The 19,661-nt window shown below is 39.6% G+C and overlaps 1 protein-coding gene across 1 annotated transcript in view; it reads left to right on the forward strand.

Moving 5' to 3' along the window:
- The window catches only part of PIEZO2 (piezo-type mechanosensitive ion channel component 2), a 309,432-nt gene that overhangs the window by 271,787 nt on the left and 17,984 nt on the right, over window positions 1-19,661 (forward strand). Inside the window, exons 35-41 of the mRNA XM_014938745.1 lie at window positions 1,972-2,138; window positions 7,191-7,366; window positions 15,511-15,903; window positions 17,241-17,499; window positions 18,007-18,189; window positions 18,381-18,633; window positions 19,386-19,518. Of these exons, the coding sequence (XP_014794231.1) occupies window positions 1,972-2,138; window positions 7,191-7,366; window positions 15,511-15,903; window positions 17,241-17,499; window positions 18,007-18,189; window positions 18,381-18,633; window positions 19,386-19,518 (1,564 nt within the window). The remainder of the gene's footprint in view (window positions 1-1,971; window positions 2,139-7,190; window positions 7,367-15,510; window positions 15,904-17,240; window positions 17,500-18,006; window positions 18,190-18,380; window positions 18,634-19,385; window positions 19,519-19,661) is intronic.

The raw sequence follows: 19,661 nt of genomic DNA on the forward strand, positions 1-19,661 counted from the left end.
GCCTGAAAAAAAGGGCAAAAATATTATTGAAATAATTTTGTGACCAAGTGAAGGGGGCTAAATGCTCTTACGTTCAGAGTTACCAGACCAGCTCTATTGCTCAGGTAAATGGTACATACTGCCATTTCAGCATCCAGTTTACAGGAATGTGCCACCAGTGGGTTATTTCCTTAGTTGCTTTCCATGTGTGTGTGCATACAACCCATCCTGCACACCCAGAGACATGTGCAAGTTCCTCCATAGGAAGTCTTTTTGCTTCATTATAGCTTCATCTTTGCATTCTTTGTAAGGAGCAGATGTGCAGCCCACAAAGTTTTGCATGCCATCTTGTGGTACAGCTAAGAAGTGAGGTTGTTGAAAGCATCACGCTTTAGCACATAGCTCCTTATTTCACTGAATTTCACTGAATTTCTAGAGTTGGAAGGGACCATAGAGATCATCTAGTCCAACTCCCCTGCTGAAGCAGGATTGCCTAGAGCTAGAGCATGTTACTCAGGACTGCATCCAGGCGGGTTTTGAAAATCTCCAAAGAAGGGGACTCCACAACCTCCCTGGGCAGCCTGTTCCAGGGTTCCGTCACCCTCACCGTGAAGAAGTTTCTCCTCATATTTGAGTGGAACCTCTTATGTTCCAACTTGTGCCCGTTGCCCCTCGTCCTCTCGGTGGGAACCACTGAAAAGAGTCTGGCTCCCTCCTCCTTCAACCCTCCCTTGAGATACTTGTAGGCGTTGATAAGGTCTCCCCTCAGCCTTCTCTTCTCCAGACTAAAGAGTCCCAGCTCTCTCAGTCTCTCCTCATAAGGGAGATGCTCCAATCCTTGAATCATCTTTGTAGCCCTACGCTGGACTCTTTCTAGTAGTTCCCTGTCCTCTTGAACTGGGGAGCCCAGAACTGGACACAGTACTATCTACTTCAAACATTTTGTCCCTTCATGGCGGATTATTGACAGTTTTCTATGATTTTTTAGGCTGGTTACTCTAAAATTGATCTTCCTAACTAGTGCTCTGGGATTTGCAACTGAGCAGAGACAACTAGCTCTGGAACTAGTTGGAAAGAAATTTTTTAGTATTTGTGCAACACTGTGTAAGCACTGTAGTGTGGTGTGTATGTTTGTAAGTGGAAGAAAAATAAGCTGGAAGTGCTGCTTTTTGGGTGAGAAATGCAGTTACTAATGCTAAAGGAACTACTGAAATGAGAAATTAACTTGAGACAGCTGTGTTGAGCAAAATAAAGCTGCTATTGTTAGCAATAAACCCATAAGCCCTACTCATGGGAAAGTGTACTGTTTTGGCAAAATGGTGCAAGAGTAGTGTTTTATGGATGATTTATATGATTTTTCATGGTCGGGCTAGTTGATCTGAGATCACTGATGACACCGTGCAGCCTAATTAATAGAAGAGAGGCTTTGGAAACAGTCAATACAGAGAGGTGTGTTTAAGTGGTTGGAAAACTGTGAGAGATTCAAGACTGTTTAGGCAGGTTAGACTTTAAAACTTAGCTAAGGAAGGTTCAAGCACAGAAGGCAAACTGTGCAGAGAGAAACGTGTACAAGTAAATCGACAGGTGAGGGGTTCAGCTCAACACTCTGGCTGAGCGGCTGTTGAGGTCACAGGAGATGGGGATGTTGAACAGCTCTCAGGAGATTCCCAAATCTTTGGGTTTCATTTTGCAGGCTTGTGCATATGGCATCTCTCTAAAATCAGGGACTGTTTATATGACTAGTGATTGCAGGACCAGGGAGTTACGGGGTGGAAAAGGGATTCCAGATGATAAGCCTAGACATACAGGCAGGAAAATGGTCCAGACAGCCAAAAGGCCTCCAGCCATCTTCAGAGATTCCTTACTATGACAGGGTCTTGCAGCCTGGATTATTCTTATTAGACAATAAAGGAAAAATGAATCTAACTCCAAGCAGAAATACAGTGAAAGATATTTGCGTTCATTAATTCTGTTGCTTTTTCTCTCCCTTAGATAACATCATCAAGAGGATATTTAATATCTTGAAGTTCACTTGGGTCCTTTTCCTGGCAACAGTAGACAGTTTTACAGCTTGGCTTAATTCCATCTCAAGAGAACACATCGATATCTCCACTGTGCTAAGAATTGAGCGCTGTATGCTGACCAGGGAGATTAAGAAGGTAACGCCTTTGGTCTTTTTTGTCTGCTAATGCTATTTCCAGCTCAGTGAAAAATGAAGGGTTGTCTTTTCAGATCACTGTGTTAAGAAGAAAAAACATAAAATTATCGCTTTTACCTGCATTATAAAAATAGATCTGGACTCTTTTACTGCTTGCTGTTTTATAAATCTATAAACAATAAAATGATTTATTATCTGAACACAAAACAAATTATTGGAAAAATAATTCATTTAGAGGTTGATACAAAGATTTGGCTGAACCTCTCCTGGGATAAGGTGGGTTTTTGAGGGAGTAGGGTAGATTCAAGTAGGGAGGGGAAGGCTTGGTATTTTAAACAGCTCAAAAACTACCTCAGTCTGCATATTTCAGTCTTCTTGTGGACCAACTTGCCTTGGAAATGATTGACAACATACTGTCATAATTTTCTTTTCTCGCAGTGAAACTTATGTGGTCCTCCACAGACTAGTTATGTGTTAGTAAAACCCATTGTAATCAAAGATTAATGTTGATAGTGTAACTAGAAATGTATTTGGATCTTCAAAATGTAAGTAGTGATACCTTGAGGTTGGATAAATCTCTCATTTTAAGCACAGGTATTTTTACATATGTTACCAGCTACCTAAATATTTCTGGAAAACTGGCATAGAAGCCTCATTTTTACTTCTTTCCAGTTTTTGTTGAAAGCTGCAGACTGTCTCAGAGATGAAGACGTCAAAAAGATCAACAACACATTAGTGCTATTGACCTTAATAAAGCCCCATATTGCCTGACCACTGCCAACATCTGCTGGCACAATAAGGAGGCTGCGCACAATCCCAGGAGCTTTGACAAGCTTTGCTGGGCAGACAGAATCCATACCCAGTCTGGCCAGGAGGCAAAGGACATGAAGGGAGGACTGCTTCAGTGTTAGTGTTTAGTTACTGTTATTTTCCCCAAGGTGTCCAATAGCAAGACAATAATAACAATTCTAGGAAATAAATGAGTAAATAAACAAAACAGAGCAAAAGAAATGTGACATATTCAGCGTAAATCATTCATTGAAATATGTCCAGGCTTGTGGTGATGGATGGTTTAGGGCACCCTAAACCAGAAATTCCATCTGGATCATTATGTTTAATGGTATCAAGGAATCTATATCCTTGGAGTTTGGCTAGTCCCTTTTTAATCTATTGTTAATGTTGGCTCCCAGAAGATCCTACAATATGGAGCTCTGTAGTGTCATTCCCTATGGTGTGTTTAAGAGTACTTCCTCTTGTTCATTTTAAACCCACTTCCTGATCACTTTAGGGTCTTCTGTAGATCAGAGATATATTCCATTTTGCTCTACTATTCTCGATTGTATAAATCTGCATGGAGTCTTCTCTTCAGTCACTCTTTTCCAAGTTAAAAAGTCCTGTTCTTTTTAGCCTCTCTTCACATGAAATCCATCCAGTACCTCTGATCATCTTTATTGTCCTTCTTCATATGATTTACAGTTTTTATATGGCTTTATTAAGACTGGATGACCAGAACTACACACTGTTCTCAAGGTGTGGGTGAATCACAGATTTATACAGGAGTGCGATGTGTTTTCTTTTGCGTTCCTAGTAAGATCTAACAGTCAAGCTCCTTTGATTTTTAGTGAATGATGCCTGTTTTCAGGGGACTATACACCCTGAGTCCGAGATGTTTAAGGCTAACAAAAGCTGACGTAAAACCTGTCATTATGTATGTACAGTTCAGGTTATTTTTCCCATTGCGTTCTTTGCCATTTTTTACCAAGTCACTCAGTTTTATTAAATTCTTCAGTAGTACTTCAGTAAACTTTCCACTTGAATATCCCAGGTAATTTTTTCTCATCTGCAAGCTTTGTCACATTGCTGTTTTCCTCCTTACACAGATTGTTTCTGAATATGCTGGACAGTAAAACTCTTTGTGGGAATCTCTCAATGACCTTCTTCCTTTGTAAAGAAAAAGCATTTGTTTGTGCCCTTTGTCTCCAGTCTTTTAATAAAGACTAAGTCCAAGAAATAGAGGTAGTCTGCTTTATTTCATGACTGCTTAATTTCTTACACAGGTCTCTCAGGATAACTTCTGAAGCCATGTTTAAGGTTTGGTGTTACTTTCTTTTCCAGTGACACTGTTTCATCCCTTGGTTCCTGCAGAGCTCTTGCATGAGCATCTCCCACTCAGTGCTCAGTTTATTTTTTTTGTTCTCAGACTTGTCCTTTATAAAATAATTACTCCAGCCATTCCATGGGATTCCAGTTATTCTACTGGAAACGTCAGTGGCTTTTTCTGCAGTGAAGAGAGTTGCAAAAAAATCAGTCTTTTCTTGTCCTGTTGCCATAATTCCCTTACACCTCTTTATGCCTTGATCACCTGTTGATACCCTGGATTCCTGGTAGCTGATTCTTATGACACTCCTGAAAATGTGGGGTTTTTTTATTAGATTTTATTTATTTATTTATTTTAGGAAGTTATCCCTGAGCACCCAATCTGTTTTGGTCTAATTTGCTGGAGTTTTGCTTTTAAGTCTAGAAAATTCATTCTTGTTCAGATTTCCTCATAGCTTTCACTTCTTGGAGGATGTCTTTTTGTTTCTTCCTGGTCTTTTCCATTCTGGTGACTTGTGTGTGTGTGCGTGCAGGCTCTTTTATGACATTTAGCTATTCTACATGAGTACATTTGAAAACTGACCAGAGTTACTGTACATTATTATTCTGATGGCACCTTCTATAATCTTGCTTAATATTTAACAGGCACTAGTGCACTCCTGGTTTGATGGTAAAAAGTCCTTCACATTATACTTGTTCAGTATTAATTGATTCAAGTCCACTCACAGAGACTCTGTGGTAGTTCTGGCACAGTGAATTTACTTAATTTGTTAGACTTTATGCTTTTTGATCATACCACTTCTTACTTAAGCTATCTTCCATTCCATCCTTCCTATAAAACTGTTACTGTAATAGTAAAGCATTGTGATAATCCATTTTACCCCATATCTCAGAAGTCCCTGCTATGTCAGCATCCTCAGTGAATCACATGATTCTTTCTTACTGCCCCTGAATTTCTGGAGTTTTAACAATTATGCAGAAGCCTGGCTAACTGCCTCTTTATGGCTGTCACTTATTTGGGACCTTATTTTGATCGTTCTTTGCTACTTCTCACCTCAACTTTAATGAGTTTTTTCTATCCTTTTGTTCCGAGCAGATTCATTCATTTATTTATTTCAATATCATGTTGTCAGCAGCCTGATGATATTTTGATTACAATAGAGCCCATATATCCTTGTATAGGCTGGTATATCCTGCTTCAATCCTAAATCTTCTGGTACTAGGGGCCCTTCAAAGAATTTTCCCCCAGTCAATAGCTTTGAACTTTTTTTCTAAAATCTTCCTCTCCTCTTCTGTAAAATATTGGTACCCATGAACATCAGAATCATCAATTCCTCCATAGCATCCCCAAGTCTTTGTATTAGACCCATGCCTGTCATTGCTGCCAAGAAAGGAGGCTCTCGCTGCAGCCATCATGGTGACATGTTTCTTTGCCTGATGTAGAGTCGAGGACAGTTAACTTGATATATGAAGTTTCTATGGTCTCTTTTCCAGCTACAGAAAAACCTGAAATTGAGGCCTCCATCAGTTGTGGGGCACTCTTTCTGTCACAGGTCTTGTCCTTTATCCCAGGCCTGCAGTCGAGCTAGAATGTAGCATGTGCCATAATTTCAGAGGCAGACTGTCATAATGGCACAAACGTTTCTTAGTGCAGAAGCAACACAACGTTTATACAAACAAATGCGACTAAAACCCTGAGATTCAGATTTTGTTCTTAAGATGTTTTTTCTGAAAAAAAACTTCAGATTTTCAAAATTTTAGATTTGGGACAATGTAGAAGACCAGAGTTGAAATACTAGTAACTAATAATATTAATAAAAGGAACACAGGCAGTATTTTAGAGTACTTTTATTATTTTAACTGGAAAAACTACTTGCATAAGGCTTCATTATAGGTCAGAAAAATGACTGTTAGAGAATAGCAGTCTTCTCTCTCAGTGTATCTTCTGAAGTCAACACAACTGCTAGTGGAATTAGTTGGATGTGTTTCTGCCTAGGAACAGGCTATAAAATTCTCCATTTTATTCTTATGACACTCCTTTAGAATTCTGATTGCAATATCATAGCCAGAAAGACTTGATTCTGTGCCCAGATCTGGGCTGACAGTTAATAAAGCCATCCTTTCATGAACTTGCTTGCTCTTGAAATCACAGACAAAGAGTAAAGGTCTTCAGTGTTTTTTTCATGGTTTTGCATACTTAATAAATAAATTCTTATTTTCATAGAATCATAGAATCATTTAGGCTGGAAAAGACCCTTGGGATCATTGAGTCCAACCATCAACCCTACTCTACAAAGTTCTCCCCTACACCATATCCCCCAACACCACATCTAAACGACTCTTAAACACGTCCAGGGATGTCGAATCAGCCACCTCCCTGGGCAGCCTACTGCAGTGTCTGACCACTTTTTCTGTGAAAAATTCTTTCCTAATGTTCAGTCTAAACCTACCCTGTTGGAGCTTGAAGCCATTTTGCGACACTAATGAAGTCTAGATCAGTTTGTACATGACCTGGGTTTTTTTTTCTGTTTTAAAAAACCTGCTACTGACCACTAATAAGACGTATGACTGTTCTTAGAGTCAGTGAAGCTATCTAAAAGAGATATGAAAAGTTGCTGGAGGTAAAAAGTTGCTGGTTGTTGTGGTCCCAGCCCACACCTCATTCTCATGCTGAATGATCTGCAGTCCACTCAGCAGAGTTTCGTTGGCTATCTATAGCCTGAAACAGCAATGGAACTTGCTCCAGTTTTGCTTAAAATGCAACACTTCATGCCATGGTAATATGTCAGAATCTGACTTGCACTCTGAAAAGGAGCTACTAGCAGGAGGTTATTAGTTACTAGGAAGCTGTTTATACAGTCATTAATCTGTTCCTTGCCAAATGACAGAAGAAACACATTCCTCGAAGAAAACACCTCTCCCTGCCATGTACCTCTACCTCTACTGTCTTCTGCAGGGAAACATTCCAACACGGGAAAGCATCCATCTGTATTACCAGAACCACATGATGAAACTTTCTAAGGAGTCAGGACTCGACTCAATTGATAAAAATCCCGGTCAAGCTTCTGGTTTGCAAGCATCTGAAAGAATGGATAGTTTAGATTCAGCAGCTTCTCGCGACAGTATCTCCAGGTATTGATTTAATTTTATTGTGTGAAAAATACCATGCAGTAGATGTAATTTTAAATAATGTCTAAGTACTAATGAACTTTCTAATCAATGCTGAATCCTCTTTTTGATTTATCCATGCTATTTTAATTGTGAAAACTCATTGCTATGTGTTACTATTCCTTTATAGCAGCGGTCTCAGTTGTTGGCTTAGCAATTTTTCCACTGCATGACTACCCCACTGCTCTCTGTTTCCCCTAGAATTAGGAGTCATTGACAGGGGTTCTGATCTTGTAAAAAGTAATGGAAAATTAGAGCCTGCTGCGGATGCTTATGGGATACTGTTTTAGGAATTCAGGAGTGCAGTTTGGGGAATGATCATTCATTGTGAATATTTTGTTTTTGTGAAACAAATTGTTGCCTGTTGCCCACAAATCAAAAAAGGCTTTGCATTGAGAGAGATTCTGGATTTGAGGGAACAAAATCCCCCTCTTATACACACAGGGCAAAGATCATCTGAAGAGCCTGATTTCCTGACTGCTATGATTACAGTCCAGCAGAGCTACACAGTTTGTGGATCAAATACCCATACCAGTTCAGGAAAACCACTTTCCTCATTCTTTTCTGAAGACGGATGCCATCAAGTCCCTTGCCAAAACTACGGCATGCTCCTGCTGCTCCATGCACACAGAGGCACACACATTCACTTCCTTCCCTTACAGAGGCAGCCTGTTCCCACTGTGTCCCTGGTGTTCTTGACTTTTAAGAGACTGCAGAAATTGTCCAACACGAGGGGGAGAAGGGAGGGCTGTTTCATAATCCATTGCATTCTGCTGTCTCCTGTTCTTCTCTGAAGTGTGGCAGTGTCATATTGTGTTTGATACTCCCAGCAAACTCAGTAGCTTCTGTGTAAAGTAAAGTATGTTTAGCTTTTACTAATGACATATGGGTAGATGTTAGGAGACTGAAAATAACGACGGCTTGTCTTCCTCTCTGATGTTATTCAAAAGCAAGTGTAAAGGAGTGCCTGTGAGTACTATGCTTCAACAAAATATTCACAAATTGGTCCCCAGGGTGAACACTGGCCTTTGAGAGGTTTGCTCCAGTAAAAACACCAAATCCGAGCAAATCTTTCTCGGTGGCTGGCTACCCAACTAAGCAACACCTTTGTGTTTTGTCTCAAAGTTTTACAGGAGTCAGATGACGTGAGAAAAATGTATAGCCAAATTCTATTACCAGCTCACTTGGAGCCACTTGGATATCTGCAGGGCAGAATTTAACTCCACAAAGTTCAGTTTCAGCTAAACAAAGAATAGTAATTTCAGTCCTGCTTTCATGAAATAGTTTTTGGTCACACTATTTACTACAGATAGAAGTTATCATTATTATACAGCCATGTTAGCAGGAGCTTTAACTAGAAGCAAAGGGAAGCCAATTCCAAAATTAATTATAAAAAAGAAAGACAAATCTTGTAGTTTTCATGTGTAAATTCTGCCTCTTCAATGAAATGGTATGTTGAGCTCCACTTATGTCTTTTCTTCAGAATAATCACCCATTTGTCACCTGGCCTTGAGCATACTTACACATTTAAAATCTCTTTTCAAACTCAGAAAATTCAGCTATTCTGTGGAGCTGCCTTGCAACAGAAAAAGTTAAATCTTTCACATGTGTTATTGTAAGCTCCATTTCCTCAAAAGATGTCACAGGATCTATCAACAAAGGAATAGCAAAGGCAGTATTATGACTGATTTCTCTAATCTCAGATTCTCTTTCTGGTAGTGAACAATCAAACATTCTTGCACTGAGAGTATTTACAAATTGTGCACATCTGCTATAATAATAATGACCTGTAATTAGAGGAAGCAAAAATTAGTTTGTTGATTGAATGATAATGCCATCTGTTTCTTGGGGCACCATTGCATGTCTCTTCCTGGGATTACAGAAGTCCTTATGAGCTTTTTTAGAAATGTGAAATGTTTTAAACTTCATGTGAGTTTATTGAATGATTTTTTTTAATTGCCCAAACAAAGGAAGGGGACATTTTACATTTCAAAGTAATGATTTCCGGTAAATGCAAAAGTGACTAATTCTATCTAAAGCATCCCTGTGACCATAGATCTAGGATTGCAATGGAAAAAGATTCTGGAAAGGGACAGATGGATACTAACGAGCGTTCTGGTTATCCTTTGGTTGCCCTGCAAAAATTCTATAGCGGACAATAGGTTCCTGAGTAAGATGGGCATATCTGGAAGACCACAGGGCTGCAAAAGCACAGAAGCTATTCCATTATAATATTACCTGTTCCTCAGGACAGGAATTACTGTAGGTATCTGCTCAGTGGTCTAAACACTGTATTTCCAGAGAGAACAACTGTCCTGATCAGTTGCAGGAAGTGTAAATTTCTATGAAGTTCAGGGCTGACCCTTGTAAGTCTTATCCAGCAATTTTATTCTTAGTAAGTTCTCAAATAAGTTTTTCAGAGTATCCTTTGTAGGATTTTCTCTTTTAGTAGGGCTGCAATTTATTCTCAGTCCTTTTTCTGTACAGTAGCTAGAGCTGTAATGAGTTATTTGTAATGTAATTGTTTAGTTTCTCTTTATGTATAAATACTCTTATGCATCCTAAAGGCAAAGTGCAAAGTTCATATGGGCCAGGAGGAGAATGTGGGCTAGGAGACTAATGTTGATCCTAAACAAGCTCTTTGAGGAGCAGCATCAGAAGGGATCAGGAACTAGAGTGGTAGAGCATTTGCTGTTGTTTGCTTCCCTTTGACTGCTTATTAGGTTAAACAGCTTGTGAATTTCAGTAACATGGTTGGGAACTTGTTGGAAGTTGGCAGCCTTTATGGGACTTTGCCTATGATTATGAAATTGCAGCTAGACGCAGATCCTAAGTCAGATTTTGGGATATCTAAGGTTTTGTATCCAGTTCATTTTGTATTAATTTTGGCCCATCACAAATAGTGCATTCAGTTCCTAGCTCTACCTGTGTGTAGGCTTTTACAGGAGCTGCAGATGGGACCCCCTGATCCTCCTGTACGAGTGAACGTACAAGTGCGGGCAGGGTGTTTACATACACCACTTTTCATCTGTGCTTCCCTCACCAGATGGGAGAATAGGGCTTAGGGCAGGGAGTACTGGAGAACTATCGTTTGCCTTGGGAGGCAGGAGAAAGGATGAAAGAAGAGTCCCAGTTTGGAGCTGGATCTGTTTCTGACATAGGAGCATGAATGATAGGAAATATTTGGAATCTGTGCTTGCAGGTGTGGGGAATATAGTGGTTCATAAAGGTAATACCAGTCAGTAACTAGTCCATGGACAGAACAAAAGCCAGAAAAATTCGTAAGTCACCCCTTAAACTAATAGACTCTCTGGGAAGGGTAAATTTGTGTTGCAAAAAGGAAGTCATAAGTAAGAAATTTCCCGCTCACCAAGGATAAAAACCTCTCTGCTATATATATCCCCATTTGAAATGGATACCCGATCAACTTTATATAAAATGCTTGAACTCAGGGCTTTTAATAAACATTCAATTTAAAATGCCTAGTCCTTGAATGATTTCAAGAAGCTAATGCTTTTCAAGGTCTCCGAGGGCACAAATTTGAAAAGTCACTCAGGAAGATATGCTTGGATTAAATTTATGTGATAGTCAATGACTGAGTCAACATGAGCTTTGCCAAGTGTAAATCTCTCCACTTTATTGGTGTTCTTATTTCCTCCATGTTCGGAAGCATGTTCCTAAAGTACATAAAGAATATGAAAACTGTGCTACTGGTGTCATCTCATACACATCTCCCGACATTCATGGATGCAGAGCAGCTGCTCAATCAATAATTCTTCTGATGATTCATCCTTCATTTAAAACAGCTTTAAACCAAATTATTGCAGGCACTCTGTCTGCAATTTTTATCTCTTTGGATTAATAGATGTTTTTCCTTTTATTTTTCTGGGAGCCAGGTCAGAACTTAAATGTTTTGGAGGGCAGCTGGCATATGTTTCTTCCATTGAAAATATATGAGTGGGCACATGCTACTTTGATTTCAACAGCTGCTCTGCTTAAGGCTGTTGGAAGGTTCCCTTTGAACTCTGTCTGCATTTAAAATACTTCAACACCTTAATAAGAGCTGTTGCTCTTGAAAAGAATAAATTCAGCCCTTGAAATGGAAATTAACATGTGAATAATATTGTAGCACATGGACAGAAAAGTTATCTGCAAAAATAGATTGTCTGCTTGCTGACTTCTCTCTATATTTTAGCACCGAAACTCCACGGATAGTACAACCACCTGGCTGTACTCCATAGGTGTATAGGAGAAAGGAAACCTCCTCCCTCATGACCCCCTGGAGTCCGTAACATGGAGCTCAGATTGATTTCCGTGCTGCTGAATCAGGCCTATAGGGTGGATGTCGTATTCCTATAGGAAGCAGCATTTTCTGCTTCATCAAAACCCTGCACAATGCAGACATCCCTCCAGGTTTTGTCTGGAGGGTGCTTGTGTGCCTTTGCGGGCAGACAGAAATAATGAAGTGGCTTGTAAAGGGTCTTGGCCAAATGAACTGGCAGGACAGAGGTGCCCTTGCCATTAATACTGTTTTTAAGGAAAGTATTTCATAATACCTTTGGGATCTTGGTGATACTTTTCTTCTATTCAAAGACCAAAGTATGTTTTTAGCCTCAGCTCATTCTGTCAAAAAGACCATCATTGAGTCTGGGCTTAAGAATAAAAGCTGCTTAGCTCTACATATTTTGCTGTTTTCCTCCCCGTTTTCCTTAAGGCAATAATTGCAAACTTTTACTTCATGCCAGCAGATTTTTTTCCTCCCTTCAAACTGTCAAGACCAAAGTAACACAGAAAACACCATTGCACTTCCCCTCTGACCTCTTTTCCAATTCTCTGTGCCCCTGGACAAACATAAAGCTCGGCAAGGAAGCAAATCCCCTGCTGCCACTGCTCAGGTGTAACACAGATGGACTCAAAAGAAGAAAAGTAGAGTGTAAATCCTGCATTTTGGGGTCCTTTCTTCTCTCATTCTACCTGAGAGACTCAGGCAGGTCACTGCATGTGTTAAAACACCAGGTCCCTCAACTTATTTCATAGACATCTGTGTTTTCCAAGGATTTTTACGGGAAAAATAATTTTTTTACCTACCATATGTCATTAATGTATTTGCTTCTTTCCTGTTGCTATGTTATATGCTTGTATTTAATTATGTACTTTCTTTCTCTTTACTCATCCAGTTCTTCTTCTTTTCTCCAGTAACACATAAATGCTCAATGTATGGTGTATGTCTCTGGTGTCCCGTTGTATTTGATAAGTGAAAGGAGATAAGGGTTTATTATATCTGTTCCTTCTTTCAAGATGTGCATGTTACCAATTTTGAAATAGTTTTTAAGCTGTGATTGAAATAAATGAAATCTTCTGGAAAGAATCACCAGGGCTTACTAATAAATATCAAAATAAAAGCCATCCCATGCAGAGCAGGTTATATTTGGCATGCATCTACTGGCTAAGTAACATATCCGATTTGGCTCTTTGGTTCGGAAAGAGGATTAGCCAATGTCTGACAGCTATTTTTCTATTTGTGGAATATGAGCTTATTCAGTTTTAAGGGCTCTTTTAGGAAATTGGCTTGTACCTGTGTAAAAAGGTTCAGCACCATATATCATTAATGAAATAGAATTTGTACAGAGGAGGTCACTTCCCAAAACATTTTTGCGGAATTTGGAGATTTCAGGGGGAAACAAAGAAAGTAGAACCTCCTCACATATGTAAGTTGGTGCCCCTGGAAAGCATGTAAAGCACTGTGTTTGTTTCAAATCTCTTTGAATTGTGAATAGATGGTTGTTAGCCTTCTATCGGCCCTATAGGAACATGACCTGGAGCCATCTGTGCCTAGAAATGTGTTTACGTGGTGACTCTAAACAAATCCTTATCTTCTTTCTGAACTCTTGTTCTCTGTGTCAGTGTTTTGCTGCATGGCGAGCATATTTGTTTACTGAACCATGTGTATAGTAATATCATTTGTATTTAACACTGTCTTTATAACTGTTTGCGCTGCTAGCTGCTACACTGAAGCAACCATGCTGTTCTCAAGGCAGTCAACCCTTGATGATTTAGATGGACCAGACACTGTTCCTAAAACAAGTGAGCGCGCTCGACCTAGGCTTCGTAAAATGCAGAGCATGGATATGTCCTCCTCATCAGCTGACAGTGGCAGTATAGTGTCAAGGTGCTTAACTCATGCATGCTTTGTTCACTCATTTACCCATACCATTATACTTACTGCAGTGTACATAAAGTCGCGTTTGTAGATATGTGGTGTACAGAGTGGTTTGCATGGTTAATGGAAGCTTTACTCCCTTCTGTATTGTGGCAGGAGTCCGAAATTCAAAGTCAGGGTCATAATCTAGGACTCATGTGCTGTTTCACTTCTTATTCTGCTTGGGATTTTTGTTGTTTCTTTGTTTCATTTTGTTTTTCATCCTTAATTCATGTATTTTTCAAAGTTTTTCCATTATATTACACTGGCTGTCTAAAATCAGGCTAAAGTCTGTATTTATTCTGCTAAAAAAAGAGTCTGATTTTCTTAGTTACTGAGCTGATGGCCATTCCTATTAAATTTGGAAGCTGGAAGTGAAGTTTCTCAGCTAATCGGTTATCCTAAATACGGACTTAGGTGTCTAATTTTAGAAACTAAGATAGGCAAACGTTAGCCCTGCTCTTTAAATTTTTACTTTTCCCCATATAGGAAAGATTGCTAAATATGCTTTGATTACATTACCATTGATTTACAGTCTGTGAGGTGTTGGAATTTAGAAAGGGAAAATTGCTATGAAAAGATAGTGAATAATATTGCCATTCACTCACTGTTTAGCTAGTAAAAAATTCTTTTTCAGTGTTTAAAGTGTTTTACAATTTTTTTGGTGTCAGTCAGTTTTGAAATGATGGGGTTTTATGGTTTTATGCATTTTAACCAGGATGAGTGCTAACATGAATCATCAAAACATACATCCTAATAATAGTGTCACGTGTTCTGATTAAAATTCTGCTAGAAATAGTGATCTAACGTAGCCACAACAAGTTTGGAAGCAGTGTAAAAGGAAAAGAGATGGAACTTAATTTTTAATTTTGTCAGGAGATGGTAGTGCCAGCTGGCTTTGCCAGTGCCAGGTTTTTTTAAAAGGTTATACTTTAGGTAAAGACACGGCCCCATTCACTTCATAGGAGCTATGTAATATCTGTTTTTGCATCTGTTGACATACAAGGACATGCAGCTAACAAAAGACACTGAGTGGATGCCTATTGTCTAACCTATGGAGAGGTACTGGAATGGACACTAAAAAGAGGAAGAGTGGTGTTCTATGGGAGAGGTCATAAAATACTTGTGAGGGGTGAAAAGGGCGAAAGCAAAGCCAAGAAAATATCTTTTAAATGATGGTGTCCAGATTCCCATCTGGAGTCATCAAGCTGCGTGAATTTACATCAGCTGAGACTGCTGCAGAGCGCAGAGCATTAAGAGAGAAAGTGATTATGGACATGAAAAGGCGAGAATAAGCAAGGTGAACAACCAGATAACTGAACAGAGTGAATAAGAACAGCTGAAAAAGAAAATAGGTACATACAGAAGAAAAGCAGGCAGGTAAGGTAAAAATGGAGGCTGTATTGAAGAATATAGGGCAATCTAAAGGTAAGCAAGATACCCTGTTACTGGAAGAGTTTTCTAATCTGGATTGTATTGCTTAATGTTTGCAATTCACTTGTTCTTTTACTTGGAATCAGATGGGTGCTGCCTATCATTCACCATGGAGCATGCTTTAAATAAATGTAATAGAAAGTCCTGATTCTGGTCTGAAAGCGGTTTAGCTGCTTTCAGAAAGTTATTATAGTTTCTCTTGATGGTGATATTAATTTGCCCTTTGCTGGTGTGAAAAGATAGTGAATCGTTGTGAGTTCACTGGGATGTCATTTAGGGCACAGATGGACCCAGATGCTCTATCTGGGTAAGAAGCAATCATTATGATATATTTTCAACCAAATTATATGAACTTTGAAGGTCTGGGAGTGCAATGGGGTTGCTCAGCTGTCTACATAAAGGTACAGTTAACAAGCTTTTCTTGGTGATGAGCCTTGTAAACTTCAACTCTCTCTCTTCGTCCTGCCCCCAACAGTGAACCTACACAGGTCACCATGCTCTATTCTCGTCAGGGGACAACAGAAACCATTGAGGAAGTAGAAGGGGAGCATGAGGAGGAAGGAGCTCATTCTGCATCAAGGCAGGAGGAAGAGGAGGTAGAAGATTATAGCCTGGATTCAGAAGGAGCTGCGTATACTCCTGATACCGATGTACCATTGTACTCCACTGTGGATAGCAATGCAGAAGCTCCACCTTCCTATAGTAAAGCTGTCAGCTTTGAACAGCTTCCCTTTGACTCCCCAGATGACTCAGCTGGTAAGAGTCTCATGATGGTGAGCCCAGACGACAGTCAGACAGACAAACTTCATGATACGATTCTCCCTCCATTGACACACGAGCTGACGGCTAGTGAGCTGCTTCTGAACAAGTAAGGACCTTCCACAGCGAAAAATTATTGGTCCCAGTCTGGGAAGCTTTGTCATTACTTTGGGGTTTTTGTCTCAGAACTAGCCTACAGTTTCTCATACAGACTTTGTGCTATGTTTGGTTTAAGGGAAGAAGCTCATTTCCTGTGCAGTTGTTCTAATTACAGATTTCTAAAATGATTCAAATCCATGTTGGAAAGAGCCTCCTCTTTCTCCCCAGATACCGTAGCTAATTGTTCCAATTAGCATCAGATTTCTGTGCTGCAATTGTCATGGGGTCAAGGTCTTTTCTAAATATTCCTTGTGGAGAGGGCTTCTCTTCTCCAGGCAGCTAGGACTTCAAATAAGCTTCCTCAAGGGCTATATGGGAAAATGTTTCTCCTTTAATTATTTTGGATTACTATAAGGGAAACTCTGATCTTTGGCAGAGTTTGTGTTTAAGCCAGTAAGGAGCAAGAGAGACCTTGCTAAGTACTTTCATAAGGGATAGGGTGCTCCCCTCTTTGCCCCTCAGACACTCTGCTCAGTAGCACAACCAGCACTGAGATGGGGATGGTGCCACTGTTCTCCTTCCGCTGCTCTCTGGCCTGACTCAGCTAGGAGAGAGCTTCCCCGAATGCAAGGACAAAATCCTAAACCATAGAAATGCCTTTCAGCCTGACTGCATCTGGACAGAGAGAGAGGTTTTGCAGATCTGACTTTGAAGATGCAGTTCTTCTGTTTTTCCGTAGTCATTTTTGCTTTTCAGTGAGATTTCTTCTCAGGCCAGGGCACTCTTTATGAAAAGCAAAGAGAAATGTGAATGTAAGTGGAAGTCATGTAATGATTTCTTGCTGCCTTTAATATTTATTTGAGTTAGGTAAAGGGGAGAAGATCGGACACATGGAATGCTCAAGGGCATTTATTATGTTCTAGTCTTATGTCACAGGACTATTCATAACATACATCTCCTGTATGTTTCTCTGGAGTTTCTCCAAATTCCCATCTGTGTTGATAAATTAGATACAAATCCAGACAGGGCCACACCAGGATGGTGTGATTTGTCTAAGATATGTTGGTTGGGCAACTGTAGGGAAGCAGTGATTATTGAAGTTCTTGGGCCAGGCCAACTGTCTGGGTAAATTGAGAAACAGCAGAACAGTGCTTCTAGTTACTTTGCCTGAAATTCTTGTTTTCTGAGCTTGAAATTAGGCGTTTTGGTTATAATACCAAATACCATCTTTTTTTTTTTCCCACTCCATAATTTTATACCTTTTCAAAAGGAAAAGATGTAGCAATTTAAAAAGTAGTTCTTGTGAAATTAGTTTTCGTTTCATTTGTTGTACTCTGCTCCTCACAGGATGTTTCATGATGATGAGCTGGAGGAGTCAGAGAAGTTCTATGTTGGTCAGCCTCGATTCTTGCTTCTTATTTATGCCCTGTACAATACGCTGGTGGCCCGGTCAGAAATGGTGTGCTATTTTGTGATCATCCTTAACCACATGATCTCTGCCTCCATGATAACCCTGGTGCTTCCCATCCTTATATTCCTTTGGGCCATGCTGTCTGTTCCTCGGCCAAGCAAACGTTTCTGGATGACAGCCATTGTCTACACTGAGGTATGCTGCAGTTTTGCAACCCCATGTCTAACACAGAAAAGTTAAGTTGTAAGCTTTGCGTGGTCTCTTTTCTGGTTTTGATCTCTAGGTTCGGGGGCTTTTGGCCCTTAGTATTAATATAGGGATTTACTAAAGTCCTCAGCAATTTCTGTTGTATGGAAAAGTCTTGTTTGTGTTTTTCTTCACTACAACAAGCAATATCCTTCCTGGCATGTACAGCAGTTATGACAGGAACATCATTTACAAACAGCTACTATATAATTGGTAATCTAGAGACAGTATACACTGCTTGTAGTATCTCAGGTACCGTTGAGCATCATCTGTTGGTAAATGTTGGTTGACTTTATTACCGAGGCAATGTGAACTGTTGTTCCTCTGCAGCAACTAATATGCTTGTTTATATTCTCATAAAACTGATAAAGTCATATTTCCCCTCTCTTAATGTCAGGAGGCTAGTATATCTGCCATGCTTAGAAAACACAACAAGTGTGTTGTATTTCTCGACAGGTTGCCATTGTCATCAAGTACTTCTTCCAGTTTGGCTTCTTTCCTTGGAATAAACATGTGGATTACACAAAAGATAAACCTTACCATCCACCCAATATTATTGGCATTGAGAAGAAAGAGGGTTACGTGCACTATGATCTTGTTCAGCTCCTTGCTTTATTCTTCCACAGATCCATTTTGAAGGTAATTTGAGTTCATATAGTTTCTTATTTGATATTTAATTTTTATTTTTAATTTCTTTAGTCAATGATGTGGTATCCGAACACAATGAATTTGTCTTCCCCCTTTGGAACGCATCACCAAGCTTAGCAACACCTGTGATAAATACCTTGACAGAAATACAAGGTTGACACGCCCTCTTCTTTTTCCACTAGTGCCATGGATTATGGGACGAAGACGAGAAAGGGGACAGCTCCAGTAACAAAGAGGATACTGATGACGAGCTCTCTCTGACAGGAGGCAGGAGAGACTCTTCTGCCTCTTTGAAATCTGTCAATCTTGCAGCATCGGTGGAGTCCGTCCACGTCCACTTCCCCGAGCAGCAAACCACTGTCAGGAGGAAGAGCTCTAGCAGCATATCACAGCTTTCGCACAGGTCCAGCTTTTCTTCACACAGATCTAAGAGAGGTAAACGTCATGGCACATCTGGGATTTGAAGAGCAAACTTCAATTTCCCCTAGGATCATCCTGCTAAAACCTTGTGCCAGTTGCTCTGGAGATCCCAGAGGCTACTGAATGCTGCTGCTCCTCAGTGGGGAAATAGGATACGAACCAAAGTATCTTCATGTTTGAACACACTCAAAGCCTTCTTAAAGTTCAAATAGAGAGGCATACTTTGTGATTCACTATGTTTTTTAAAATTACATTATCCAAAAGCCGGGAAAGGAATGCTCAGTGTGGCCCAGATCCAGAATTTCTAGTTCAGCATATTCTCCAGCTAGAGGGAATGCAAAGCATATGTATTTTTCATATCTGCATTCAATGATACTTGAAGTGAGAAAAGGTTTTGATTAGGTATATTGATACAGATTACCTATCCCATCTTGTAAAAAGGATGGGCTTACTCTAGCCTGAATGTATGTATTACCAATTGAGATGACTAAGTAAGATCAGTTAAATCCTTCATTTTATCAATAAGCTTCTCTTCTTATAAGAGTTATTAATCCATTTTTGATCTGCCAGTGATTACACCTTTACTAGATGCTCTCAAGATTTTATCATATTGTGAAAAAAGCATAATAATTCATTTCAAAACTTCTTTCAAATGTGGGACTCATATGGAATGGAAGTCTCGAGATTTATTACTTTCTACTTACTGTATTTAAACTTGGATTTTGGATTAGCTCCTTTGTCTTCTCTTTCCTTCCCTCTTTTTTCAGGAAGTACCAGTACACGAAACAGCAGTCAGAAAGGAAGCAGTGTTTTAAGCATCAAGCAAAAATCTAAGAAAGAGCTTCTTATGGAAAAGTTTCGAGAACAAATGATCAGAGCTAAGGCCTTTACAATTAAAAAGTGAGTAATATGAGAAGTTGTGTGGGTTCAGGGGGAAGTTCCAAACTGCAAAGCGGTAAAACAGCATTTTAAAGAGAGCAGGTTTCTACTACTGTTAATTCAAGGGGATGAATGGGTATGTGTACAGTTCATTGTATACAGAT

Source organism: Calidris pugnax, unplaced genomic scaffold (assembly GCF_001431845.1).
Source record: "Calidris pugnax isolate Ruff unplaced genomic scaffold, ASM143184v1 scaffold13, whole genome shotgun sequence".
NCBI classification, from domain to species: domain Eukaryota; kingdom Metazoa; phylum Chordata; class Aves; order Charadriiformes; family Scolopacidae; genus Calidris; species Calidris pugnax.